At 33.0% G+C, this 14,385-nt stretch overlaps 1 protein-coding gene across 7 annotated transcripts in view; it reads right to left on the bottom strand.

Annotated features, from left to right (window-relative positions):
- GPHN (gephyrin) overlaps window positions 1-14,385 on the bottom strand; it is a 390,228-nt gene that overhangs the window by 76,353 nt on the left and 299,490 nt on the right. For all 7 annotated transcript variants that reach the window (XM_006915134.2, XM_015591978.1, XM_025049111.1 and 4 more), the window contains one exon: window positions 10,322-10,459. In XM_006915134.2, the coding sequence (XP_006915196.1) occupies window positions 10,322-10,459 (138 nt within the window). The remainder of the gene's footprint in view (window positions 1-10,321; window positions 10,460-14,385) is intronic.

Raw genomic sequence — 14,385 nt, 5'->3', positions numbered from 1 at the left:
TAAGAACTGATATTTAGATCTTAGAACGTCAATCCTTACTACAATAGAAATAGCTACTATTCATGTTCCCTCTGCCTACTGCTCTTCCTCTATTTCTCTGACATGGAAAAAAGCTGAAGGATGATTCCTCAAAAAATTAAGCATAGAATTACCATATGATCCGGTAATCCCACATTTAGGCATATATCCAAAAGAATTGACAGTAGAGATTTGAACAGATATCTGTGGACTCATGTTCATAGCAGCATTATTCACAAGTGTCAAAAGACAGAAGCAACCCAAGTGTCCATTGATGGATGACTTGCTAAACAAAATGTGGTATATACATATAGGAATACTATTCAGTCTTAAAAAGGAAAGAAATTCTAACATATGCTATAACATGCATGAAACGATGATATAATACTATGTGAAATAAGCTAGTTACAAAAGGACAAATATATAATTCCACTTGTATGAGGTAATTAGAATATTCAAAATCATGGAGTCAGAAAGTAGAATGGTAGTTGCCAGGGGCTTGGGAGAGGGGAGAATAGGGAGTTATTGTTTAAAGAGTATGAAGTTTCAATTTTGGCAGATGAAAAAGTTTTGGAGATGGATGGTGGTGATAGCTGCAGAACAATATTAATGTACTTAATGCCACGGAACTGTACAATTAATAATAGTTAAGCTGATACATTTTGTTATATGTTTTTACTACAATAATAAAAAAAGGAATGAAGTATTGATACATGCTACAACATAAATGAACCTTGAAAATATGCTAAATAGAAGCCATCTCAAAAAATCACATATGATCCCATTATATTAAATGTCCAGGATAAGTAAATCTATAGAGATAGAAAGTAGGCCATTGGTTACTCAGGGCTAGATGAACTTAGGAAGGGGATAATAGCTAAAGGGGATGGGGATTCTTTTTGAGGTGATAATATTCTAAAATTGATTATGGTGATGGTTGTACATATCTGTGGATATACTTAAAAACACTGAATTGTATACTTTAAGTGGGTGAATTGTATCTCAATAAAGCTGTTGTTTTTTAAAAAGGGCAAGGATAAGAGATTTTTTAAAAAAGACATACTTCTCTCATTTCAACATATATTTACAAGAGTCAAGACAAATCATATTTGCAGCACACACACACCAGCTGGTATTTATAGACCTTCTTCAAATATCATGGAAAGAAAAATAAAATATCTCACTTGGAAAGAAAGAACTGCTTCATACTTAGGCTATTAATATAAATTTAATAATATATATTATTGGCCAGGTTTTTATTTTGGACTTGTACTAAAGATAGGATTGCTATTTTTAAGGTAAATTAGATTACTACTGAATTAGTTCTGCTTTTGGAGTTGGTATCAAGTTAACTTACCAGCAGAGTTTAAATCTCTTCAAAGAGAAAAACATGCATTACCTCAAGTTTTGGTCTAAAAGCCTAAGGGAAGGGATAGAATTTGTAGAGAATATGCGAGTGGAAAATGGTAAAAACTCCCAGTTGGCAGCAGATACAAGAGTACTGAAAAAATAAATGTCAGACACACCTCTCTGCTACACAAGGACCTACATCTCTCTCAGTAGGTATCAGGACTAAACAACGGATAGCTCTTCCAAGAAGTCAATATTAGAATTCATTCAATTTCTGACCAGAAGATCTATTTGGGAACTTAAAGAGTATGTAGTAGTGCCACAATCACTTCGTCTCATGAGATGGTCTCTCTTGTATAGATATAGCATCTCTTTTATTTGCCCATAGGTGGAGCCCAAGTGTTAGTGTTGAATAAACTTTGGGTGTGTGATTTGAAAAAGGGAGCCTCAGCCTTCAAACTTGAATGGGAACCAGGGAGTAGTAACTTCTCAACTACATATTATGACTGTTTTAGGTTTAACATTTAGTAGAGAAAATACAGAGAGCAGCTGAAGCTGTGGGAGTCAAAGGCTTTACTAAAAGATATAATTTCAGGAAAATAGGAGCAAAATTCCTTTTTCTCAGTTGCTCTACTCCAATGAGAGCTCTATTTATAATAAGCAAAAGATGATTTCCCCAATATAAAATTCATAAAACTAATATGCTTTCTTAGAAATATTTTTGGTGGGAGTCTGCAGCTCTTCATAGTCAGAAATGAACCTTTCAGTTGTAGAAAGTTAGATTGTGTGCCAAGAAGCTACGGTCCCGCTTCCTAACTCTTAGGAGATAATGTCCATTCTGTTTTACTCTCCCCCTTACACTGTATTCTCTAAGTTATACATAATAAAGAATGTCTTCGGTTTGAAGAAGATGATAATAAATTTGCATATTTTTAGATTTGGTGGAGGTCAGAAATCTTAAAGGCAGGGTTATGTATCACTGGGGACCCTGGGTCACATATACCATTAGATGTTCTGAAGAAGTTGATAAGGAAGGTGTGGAAAAGACTGGCTGATGATTTATACTATTTTGTGTGGTATGCTTACTTGTGCTGTAAGAAGACAGTGGCAGAGTGCTTGGTCAAAAAGGTGGAAGACTTTTTATGCTGTCAGCAGGACACTCATGAGTCAGCTTCCCACAGATAACAGTTATCAATGAATTTCCTACTCTCTGGAGTGTTAACTTCTTTATACTGGGATGACTAAAAATATATCTTCAGAAAGAATCTAAAGATTCAAATGGCTCACAATGGACATATATACAAGGAAAATCAAGATCGAGCTATTTATAAAGTTGAGTATGATTTGTGAACATTAAACCCAAATGTATTCTGTAAATGGTAAAAGTAAACAACTTGGTTGGACATTTATTTTGGCCCAGATAATGCTCTCTTCTTGCTGCCAAATCAAGATGTAAGGAGAACTGAGTGACTGAGATATAAGAGAGAAAAGCATGTCAATTTCCCAAAGTCACTTATTGAAATGATTCCATAGTTGTAAAGTTCCCTGTGTGGCTAGTTCTAAAAAGGCTTTGGAGGAGGTCAAGTGAAAACTCTGAATCCAGTGACCTGGACGATTGATTCCTTGTCTTCATTTTTGCTAACCAAGATACTATCACCTATAAATTTCTATAAATTTCAGGAGTGTGGGAAGAGTGTGGTAGATAACAAAAGGTTGAAAAGATACTACCCAAGACTTCCTAGTATAAAACATGGATATAAGTCAATTTGCTATTGATTTTAAATTCCTCAAAAGTTTACTTATGTTACTACACCATTTAAAAACCACCATTACATCCAACCTATGTGAGAGGCTACTGAAAGACTTTGCTGACCTAACAGCTATCCACTGTGCTCACCAAAATAGCTGAGAAGGCAGTCAATCTGATATACTTACTCTGGTCGAATGATCATTGGTAGGAACAATATTAGCTAAGTCCAAGGATGAGGAGGAAGGTGAACCATGTGCAGATTTGGGTTATTACAGCATTAAACAAATTTTTAACTGAAGTATAACATACTTATAGAAAGCTTCATTATTTAACAGACACTAAACATTTAATATGGTGAATGACCTCAAACCTACTTCAATATAATTTAATTATTCCCACATCTTCACTGTGAATTTGAAAGGCTCACTAGACAACACTTGGTACATGATAGAACTCACTTATGTATTGCAGGCTTCACATATATATAAACTCAGAAAGACTGAATGACTTAGGGTTGAAAATCCTTTCAGTGAAAACAAGTACATTAATTAATATCTAGTTACTCCAGAAGTCATGTTTATGGAATAGTACAATAAAATTCTTATGCTTTTAAAACACATAGTTTATTCAAAGTAGTATTATGCATTTGTATTTTTCCATTGAGAGATGTTCATTACCTGCCAATGTAATGAATGAGTAAGGGCAAGCATTACAGTTGTTACATCATAAAATAAAAATAAGTTTTGTGCAAGGTTACAGAATTTGGAATAAATATAAATGTTATCGGAAATGATTAAATCATGATTTAAGCAAAACAAAAAGATGCATAGAATTGGCAATGAATTAGTTCTTAAGTTCTGTTGTGGTTTCATGGTGTAAATTTTATTCTTGAATAGTATCGCTTAAATCTGTGTTATATACATTTATTTCTATATATAAAATACTAAGCTTTAAAAATAACTATATCTGTAAAAAGAATTTAACTTAATTAAAATGAAAGATTTTTTTAAAGAAGAAATATTAGTTTTAAAATATACCTAAAATGTTCTTGAGGTCACAGAAAATGTTTCAAATTAGAGTAAGTGTTCATTCCTTTTGGTACTTAATGATGGAAATCTTGCCACATCCAGGTAAAATGAATAAGGTATCACTGATAAATGGGTAGCGCTTAGGTTGAAGGGGTGAATTTGTTGGTCAGGATTTGGTAAAAATAACCAAACAAAATGTTCTTTCTACAGTTTGAACAATTTAAACTCTTCTTTATTGGTAGTTTCTCAATCACTGTCCTATAAACAATAATATAGTAAGAAAAAAATACTTTCTTACTATAATTTCCATAATTTTGAACCACATATCCTAGTCTCCTAAAAATAATTCCTAACTTTTTCAACACTGATTGGTCCTTATTAGGATATTATTATAACTATTAAAAAAAGGAAAAAGTAATATGTAACAAGTATTTTATAAAAAGAAAAAAAAGATATATGATAAAATAAAGTTCCTAAATGGGATACGAGAAGAAATAAATACCAAATGTACCAATCATAATATTGATTTTGAAGTAATACTCGTGACTTATTTTCATATTGCTAAAATCAAAGTAAGGAATTATAGTTTCAAGGTTGCAATAGTATCATTGGTATTTCAGTGGTATTTCCAAATGATAAGGCAAGATGTTACTTTTTTTTTTTTTAAAGTTAACCAAGGACATTGAGATTCTGCAAAAAAAGGAGTTTATAGAAGAAGAAAAGATTTTTAACCATTTAAATAAATTGTTTTTGAAACATTGAGTTAAAGTTTTAAAAATTATTGCAAACCTATTCCATTCTTATACACATTCAGACACATTACAAAGAATGTTGTTGATTACAATAGAATCCTTGTATCTCTGATTTTCTTCATATGCTTTTGTCTTACAATTAAATGAAAGAAAGATTTGGGTTCCCCTGGCACATAGCCCATGCTGCCTGGGGTGAGCTTACAGCCTGTCAGGAGTTGCGAAGTCTTTACTTAAGAAAACAGTCAAAAAGGTAACACTACTGCAGCGCTGGATGCTTTAATGGGAAAGTTAATCAATTCTAAGTTTAAAAAAAAAAAAAAAAAAAGCTATTGCCAAGTTTCCGTTCCTGGTAATTCTCTTGCTGGTACTGGCAAATCCTTTATAGCCACTTTGTCTATTTTCATTTGCACTAATTTCTTCCCCATAGTTTGGAAAATCTTGTATATTTATATAAACGTTTATAATTCTACCAATATAATATTAAGGATAGACAGGAATTTCTAAAAATCTGAGATCCTTTTTTGAAATTTTGATCACTGTGGAAATAAGGTGTTCTGATGCTATTCCTTTATAGACAATTTCTATTTTTGTTCCATTTTAACAAATACTTTTTCTGTTGCTTATATTCTGAATCCTAACCTAATATGGTACTTCAAAATAGATACTGAATAAAAAGATTGCAAAATAAACTATACCAAAGAAGACATATATATTTAAAATGTGAAATGATAATGAGGTACACCAAAATAATGGAAAACTAAGAATCATATTTAGAGACTGTACCTTGTTCAATAAAAGCTGTGTAAACTAAAAGAAATATTCAATAAAAGCTGTGTAATATATTCAATAAAAGTTGTGTAAACTAAAAGAAATCATATTGAAAGATTAATTCCTCTTTGCTTTTTTGATTATATATAGATTTTCTATCAAAATTGCTTAAAGTGAATACATTCATAATATGCTTTATGTTTAAAGAAAGAGAATTACATATATGGAAATATGTAATGGTATGCATTGAAGGAAGTACAAAATAGGAAGATGAGTCTACCTGGTTGTGACATAGGGATAGTTAGGCCAACATTGTAGGTCTGATTTCTGTGAGAGTTAATTTTACTCAATTATATAACTATAAAAATAACTCCCTCACACAAGGGGGCTTTGTGAGTACTGTGATAACAGCACACATGTAGGAACCATAATACTGGTGGAGAAAAAAGCACCTGAAAGCACATATACAGAGAGTAGACTGGTAATGCAGACACAATCTTTGGATATTAAGACCAGCACAATTGCCTAGAGGTTGTAATTTCTCTCTCTCTCTCTCTCTCTCTCTCTCTCTCTCTGTCTCTCTCTCTCTGTCTCTCTCTCTCTCACACACACACACACACACACACACACCATGAATATACAGAGAGCGATTTAATGACATGTTTATATTTGAGAAATTCAGGGAGAGGTATAAAGGGAATGATGTAATAAGAAGCATAAATAGAAGGATATAATGAAATGTGCATATTTCAGATGCGTAATGAAGTTTATGGATTAAAAAGTCTAAAGAGATGAGACTACCTGAAGGGAATTATGAATGAGTTCAAACAGTCACATTCATGGAAAAATCTACAGTAAATGCCAGCACAGGCCAATATCCCAGGAGAAATTTACAAGTAAATGGGATCATCCTAGGTGAAGATTTTACTTGACTGGAGGTAGAAACTGGAGGCAGTAATTAGTATAATAAAAATATATGCTTTTGCTTGAAATGTTTGAATAACTACCTCAATTCTCTCCTTCAATTTTGTAAAGCTCAACCATGGATAAGCTGAAAAACAGTAAAAACTGCTGTTTAGTTAAATTTTCTCATGAGACAGGGAGCACATGCCTGAATGACCTGGGTGGGTAAAATATAAATCTGATTATAACAAAATGCATGGGAATCCAGAGATCGTTCATGTGAATCAACAAATGGAGCCAAGCCAAGGAATTCTAGCTTTGACTCTGTAAGTTATAAGTGCTTATCTTAGGGTGATGACCTCAGAATACCCTTATGGAAAAGGGAAGGGAACCATTTGCTGAATTCTATATATGGCAGTTTAATAGTATCTCACAGTGACCTTATTGGGTAGACATTAATTCTATTTTTACATATGAGAGAAACAAGACTCAGAAAGTTTTTGTAGCTTGCCTAAGGTTTCTCAGCTAGTTAAAAGTAATGCAAGGTAAAGGGTGTGTTTGATGGCAAATCTCCTTTAGTATACCTCACTTTCTTTTTTATTATTCTCTGACAGCCCCTGAAACTTCAGGAGTTAATGATTCCTAGCATGACTTGTGAACTTTTTTGGAGAGAACCTTCTCCTGTTTGGAATTGAGAACTTCTGAATTTCTTTTAATTTCTGCTTAAGATAACTGCCTATCTTCAGGCAGTCATCAAACTATAAGTCAGAGACAAGGAGAAATACCTCTGCTGTGGTCAGTATTCTAGAAGAGATACTTCACTGCTTCAAACTGAGTTCTAACAGCAAAGCTTAAGTCTAGAATTGCTTAAGTATTTAATGGAAAAACAAAGAACCTGGGTCAGAGATGATGAAGTCTCTGATCATTTAGTCTTAAATAAGAAAGCCTAGAGCTTGTAATCTAAAATAATGCTCCCAAGAAAGCAGAATGCTTTCTATTGAAAGCTCATAGTTTTTCCATTCTTAACTGAAAGAGACTGGGAATTACAGGGAATGGTGCCAGAATATTTTAATCTGCCTTACAGTAGCTAGTAATGTACCAAATGTGAAGCTGAAATTTATTCATGTCATGCATTTTATATGCAGGGAAAATGAATCATAAACATTCGTCTTATAAATATTACCATCCATTGTCATGCCAGTTATATCTCTCACAAGAAACCAAAAGAAGGTATTATCATCAGTGGAGCACTTGCTCTTTATGGCCTTGCTTGCAAATAAGAGCTGAAAATAGTAGATATGCTAAAGGACAGACCAGAGATAATAGAAAATTCATCTGTAGCCAAAACCGATTAAACCAAAAAACAAACAATACTTTATACATACATACACATGTAGGCATTTGCTTTAGAAGAATAATTTTCAATATTCTGTTCTAATAATCCAGGAGGTTAATAATAAAGACCTAAAATGATAGTTTTGAGAATGAAAAATATGGGATGGATTATAATAATCCAGGAGGTTAATAATAAAGAACTAAAATGATAGTTTTGAGAATGGAAAATATGGGATGGATTCAAGAGGACATAGAAGAAACAAGTATTGTAGAGGTAAGAAAATAAGTTTAGCATTGGTCATGTCAAATTTACTAGCAGCAGGTGTACATTTGATGTATGAGTCTGGTGCTCAGGCAAGGTCTGGGTAGCAATACATATTTAGATACCACTTAATAGGCGGTATTGGAAACAATTGGCATGTATGAGGTTATCTGAAATGAATGTGCAAGATGTGAAAAGGGCCAAAGACAAAAATGCTAAAGAAAGTTTATATTCAAGGAATGAACAAAGGAAAGCAAGCCTACAAAAGAGCTGATAAAGGAGACTAGTCCCACATTGTTTACCTGTCTCTCTCCTGCTCTACACAATGAGATTCATAGGGCGGAAGTGTTATTCATCTTTATTTATCCAGAACTTACCATTTAGTAAATGCTTAATAAATATTTGTTGAAAAACGTGAATTATGTTTCTATATATGGTGTTGTTTTCAAACATCTACCTAAAATGCCTAGGAGGTTTAATTATAATACTCTTTTGCATTAAAAATTGAGTATGATCTAACTCAAATGTTGCATCCAAATCTTTTTTTTTATATCATCATAAGTAGAAACACTTGACAAGGAAGTTAACCATCCATGAAGAGTTTGCTAACTTACAAGTGACAACTGATTTGATGAACAAATGAAAGAGAAAAAAGCACATGAAGGGAAAAGAGAATCCATGTGACAGCTTTTTTTTTTCCTTCCTTAGAGAAAATATAGAAATAGCCATTTCCAATTCTGTTTTTTCCTTTATAGGACTGGAATATCTGTTTAAATGTGACCTGTCAAACACTGAGATTTTTCTAAGGACTAATGTTAAAGGAAACTCCCCTGCAATTACAAGGGGCCAGGGATGATTAATTTATAATAGGTAAACCATTACTTAACTTTTTCCAACTTAAGTTTACATCATATTTTCTGAATATGTCTCGGGATTGATTGATATAAAAAATATCTGAATATTCTGCAGTTAATAATATAAAAAAACCTATTTCATTAAAATTGATTTTGAAATCACAATTAATTCCTATTTCCTTACTCTAGTGAGTTTTCTAATCTTTATTTCCTTTAATGAGGGGTAATATAAAACAAAGAAAAGTTTAAGCTTATTGCTATACATATTTAAAAGAATGCAAGTCAGAGATAAAGGATAAGTGCAAACAATATAAAAATTTTTGTCTAAGTAAGGTTAGGGAACAAAAAGTTAGCATTTGGCATTTAAAATTTCACTAGTTTTAGGGCCTTTCAATTTTAACATAATCTGTTTTGTTATCTATCATTATTTTTTACATTTTAATACTGGAAGAATTAAAATGTACTAAAAAGAAGAATGTAGGTCTTGAGCCTTAATCCTATTTCTTTTCTGCTGTTCTAAGTCTGAATTTTCTTGCAGAAAAATTAGGGTGTTTATATAGATACTCACTAATGTTCACTGAAATTAAAATATTTTGTGATCTATAAATAAAGTCCTTTATTTGTAAAATCAATCCTTTTGTTTATTTTTATAACAAAAACAATTAAGAAATTATATTTTATTCGTATTGCACTAAATACAACTTTTATGCTGTTTTTAAGAAAGGGAAGTGGTTGATTAAAAACCAAGAATACCACCACCTTTCTGTTGTCTTTCCACAAGTTGATCTCAATGTGCTACTAAACTAAGAGCAGAAAAATGCGGAGCTAGATGAAGCAGAAAAACTGAGATCAGACTGGTTGCTCAGTGATCCATGGATAAATCAATGTAGTTTTTATATTTTACATTTGAAAACATATTTTCCAAAAAGGAAAATATGAATACTAGACAGATTAGTTATCTCCCATTTCTGACAGATTTGGAATTAACTATTTTCCTCACACAGTGCTGATAGCCATCTCTTTTGTGATTGATATGCTGATGGACAGAAGAAACCCAGTTGATTTTTATGCATTTTAAAAATTTTTATGAAAAAGGAAGCTTTATGGATGCTTAACTCTGTATACCATTAAGGCTGATCTGAGAGTTGAGTAGAAATAAGAAATAAAAAGAATGATCATAATAATGTGATAATGATTAATAACCTTTCTCATCTAGGAAAACTTTGTATTAATGTTCTGTGAATCTTATTTGGAAAAAAAAAAAAATGAAAAGAAAAGGCAGTGGGCAAATATAACAGTACCTCGATAGTTGATAATTTCTGTCCCAAGCACCGGAGTCATCTCCAGGACAGTGATGAAGGCTTTGTCCATAGATGTTAGAGGAAAAGGAGACATGCGGTGTCTTCTAGCCACCTTGGTGATATCAACAGCACTGTGACCTAAACAGGAAGATAATTAACGGAGAATGTGATGCTGGAACACTGATTAAAAAGTGGGAATGACACATAAACATCAACAACTCTCTATTTCTTAGGTTTGCAAATAAAGATTACAAGGTGAGAAATGCTCTCCTGCTTTCAAATTATGGCCTGCTTTGGCGGAACATTAAATAAAGTTAACAATGTTACATAATGTGTTAAAACTTGGTGAACTTTAATGATGATATTGCCTAATCCTTTTTTGAATGTTGGTATGTGTTTAATTTAACTCATGAATCTTCACAATAACCTTATAGGGAGACATCATTGTTATCCTTATTTACAGATGAGGAAAGAGAGGTTTAAATCACAGAGCTCGTAACAGAAGAACAACAATTCAAACCTGGATAGCCTGGCTTCAGAGTTTATGTCCTTAACCACTACAGTAAGCATTGAACACTTAATGAGCTGTTTAGTAAAATGAAATACTCAAATTTGAATTTGTTCAGGATTTTATAGGAAATTTTCTTTCCTCTGAAGAAAGTTATAGAAAGATTATTTAGCTACTTCCTACATAACTTCATCTAGACCCATGGCATATCATATATACGCTAAAACTTCTGATTTTATATCTCTAATTCCTAACCTCTACCCTCAACTCTAGATTTGTATGCCATCTAAATAGCTAGTGGATAAGAATATATATATCTCCAAATTTATAAATCATCCAACATGCACTTGGATGCGTAACAGGCAATTCAAACCTAATTGTCCAAATTAAACTCTTGAAAAAAAAAAATGAAAAGAAAAGGCAAATATAACAGTACCTACCCACACAATGTCTTATTCTTTTGCAATTCCCATCTTATTAAATACCAACTCCATGCTTCCTGTTATTAGTCTAAAATCTTGGAGACATCCTTGATTTTTCTCTTTTCATCAGAACCATATCTAAACTATCTTTGAAATATCTTTAGAATCTGATCATTATTCACCATCTCCACTACTACAATAGTTGGAACTAGCCTTTAATTCCTGGGAACCTGAATAGCCTCCTAACTGGTCTCCCTGTATCTATCCTTGTCCACCACAATTTATTCTTCACACAGCAGTTACAGTGGTCCTTTTAAATTGTAAACTGGATTGTACTAATCTCTGCTCCCAACCCTCCGATGACTTTCCATTTCACTCAAGAGTAAAAGCTTTGCTATGGCACATATTTGGCAAAAAAAAAAAAAAAATTAAATATTTGTTGAATAAATGAATCATTTTGTGACAAAAAGGGACTATATCCTCGTTCATAAATAACTCGGCTTTCTCTTTGGAGCCTTAGGGCTCTATAGCCTGATGGATAAACAAAAAAGGAAGAACTGCAAACACTGTTGCTTGGCTATGTTAACTGCCACTTCTTCCCTAGCTTCTTTTGCATCTAAGAGTGACCACACGATAGAGTGCTGGCCAGTGAGGTGTCAGAAGAAGTCCCTGGGGCAGGCTTCCCACTACACATAAAAGATAAAGATACAAAGCTTTAAGAGGAGAAAACTTTTGCCCTTCCACCTTCTTTTTACTTGGAACACAGCTAGATACGAGGTGCTATAGCATTTTTCAATGAGGATGGAAACTCACTCGGTAAGTATGGAAACACGAGAAGAAAAAAGAGACTGAGCCTCTGATGACAATGTTGAGGTGCTAGTACAAGCCCTTGGCTGCCTGCCTCCAGGCTTTTGATGTGTGAGACAAATAAGCTCCCATCACATTAATCTACCCTATAATGATTGTATGTATCTCTCAGAAGTCTGTAAGTTTCTGGTTATTGCAATTTATTAAATTTAGTACTCTTACCCCAACCCCAGCAGCTGCTTCAGACATGTTCACTGAATTGACTTAAAGGTAGTGCCTCAAGAATTTCCATTATAAGATGAATGACATTGTCATAAGTACTCAAAGAAAAATACATACAAAGATGCTTATAATTATGACATTCCTCCCATGGACAATCATAAAAAAATTAAAAAATTTTCAAAGCCTGAAGAACCTTACAGATTATTTAGTGCTAAATATTAATATTATTTTCTACTCAAAATTTTAGTGAACATTTAAAAAAGGATTATGTATGATTTATCATTTACTTAAAATTGGAATGTATATTTATTTATAACTCACTTTCACTGAAGACTTGGCTTTGTCATTTGAATATCATAAAAACATATTGTTAAAATCAATGTAATTGGAGAGAATGATAGGAATGCTTCTGTTTTTTATTCAGGTTTATAGGTCTGAGATCTGACCTTTTCTAACATAGGCTTTACTTTACGATGTAAAATGCATATAATCTTATAAAAGCTGTCCTTTAAAAATGTTTAGGTTCTGAAGAGAAAACTGTACTTTAAATTGCATAGCGTTTATTTGTTGAATATGTGTTGAAATAGAATAGAATTTTTCTTATTAGAAAACAAGTTTGGTTATCAGTGATACATGTATCCATTCAAAAAATATTTATTCAGAATATTTTATGAACCAGGAATAGTTAAGGACTTGGGATATACAGAGTAAAATATACTCTGCCATGAAGAACATTATAGCTCAGCAAAAAAGGAAAGATAGATAAGTAGGCAAAAAAATAAAAGTAGGAGGGCAGTAAATCACATGATGGTTCTCTAATTATAGAGACAGATATTTTCTTTCTCTCTCTCTCTAATTCTCTCTACCTGAGAACTAGTCTGGAAAAATATCTGTCATCTTTAAAATAATTTTGTACCTTGTTTATATTTTTTTTTATGGCATCTAAAAGCCTCTATCTTATGTTATAGACATTTAAATATTTGCCTTACCTATGTTAGTCGATTGTAAACTCCTTGAAGGCAGGATCAATATCTTATTAATCTTTGTATCCTTTGCCACCTATGAATAGTGTTTTCTTTATACTTACAGTAGTTACTGAATAAATACCTGAAGTATGAATGAATAGCAAATCTTTCAAACAAAGTCAAAAGTCAGGAAGAGAAAAACAAAGTAGTGCTTCTCGCTCTGTCCTTCTCTAAGCTCTTCAATATTTATAGACTCTGTGCCAGAAAGAGACTGCTTCACTGGGTACATAATCCAAAATTTGATTATAATGGGTTAATACTGTTTCCTGGCTAAACTACTGCATGTTATCATAGGGGTCTTCTATCTACACAATTAACTGAAAGGAATGTCTCAAAGAGGAGTATTTTAATTCTCTGGCACATTAGCAGGGAGAGAGTGGGTGGGGGGGGGGTGGGTGTGTGTGTGGGGGTGTGTGTGTGTGTGTGTGTGTGTGTGGGTGTGCAGGCTTCACCAAACCAACAAGCTAAATTTCAGACACCAGCAGTGTCTGAAAATTCAGTTTAATTCTGACACTGTCCACCTGAAGACGGAATTAGATTCCGCAGGTGAAGGGCTTAGTCCCACAAGACCATTGTGTGATGAAATGTGGTGGTGGTGGTGGTGGTGGGGGTGGTGGTTGTGTGTGTGTGTGTGTGTGTGTGTGTGTGTATTTTCAACAAATATTTACTGAGCACTTTCTATGTGCCAAGAGGCTGCTTCCCACTCAAGACTCACCCAAATCACAGTAGGAATACTCAGCTACTTTACCAATAAAGAAGAGTTAACTTGGTCCTATAAATATGAGAAAAACAGTATTTGTAACTGACCTTCTACACATAAGAATAAAATTAGTGAAATAGATAATAGCTGTTCTTTTAAAGTAAAAGGACTACTAAATGATATTAATGCACCTAGTTCTTTTTTTTCCCTCATGATACGCAGTATGACTCTTTGTTCATACAAGATTCCATTTAACAAAAAATTATAGCCAAAATATGTTTCAAAACCATTGATATAGGTGATCCAGTGCTCTCATTTTCAAATCAAAAGTGGACAAACAATGCTCCAGGGTTAGCACCAGGGACACACAAAGAGGCAGT

This window comes from Pteropus alecto, unplaced genomic scaffold (assembly GCF_000325575.1).
Source record: "Pteropus alecto unplaced genomic scaffold, ASM32557v1 scaffold276, whole genome shotgun sequence".
Lineage (NCBI taxonomy): Eukaryota > Metazoa > Chordata > Mammalia > Chiroptera > Pteropodidae > Pteropus > Pteropus alecto.
Note: the sequence above shows the minus strand (reverse complement) of the source record. Positions and strands in the feature narration are given on the sequence as shown.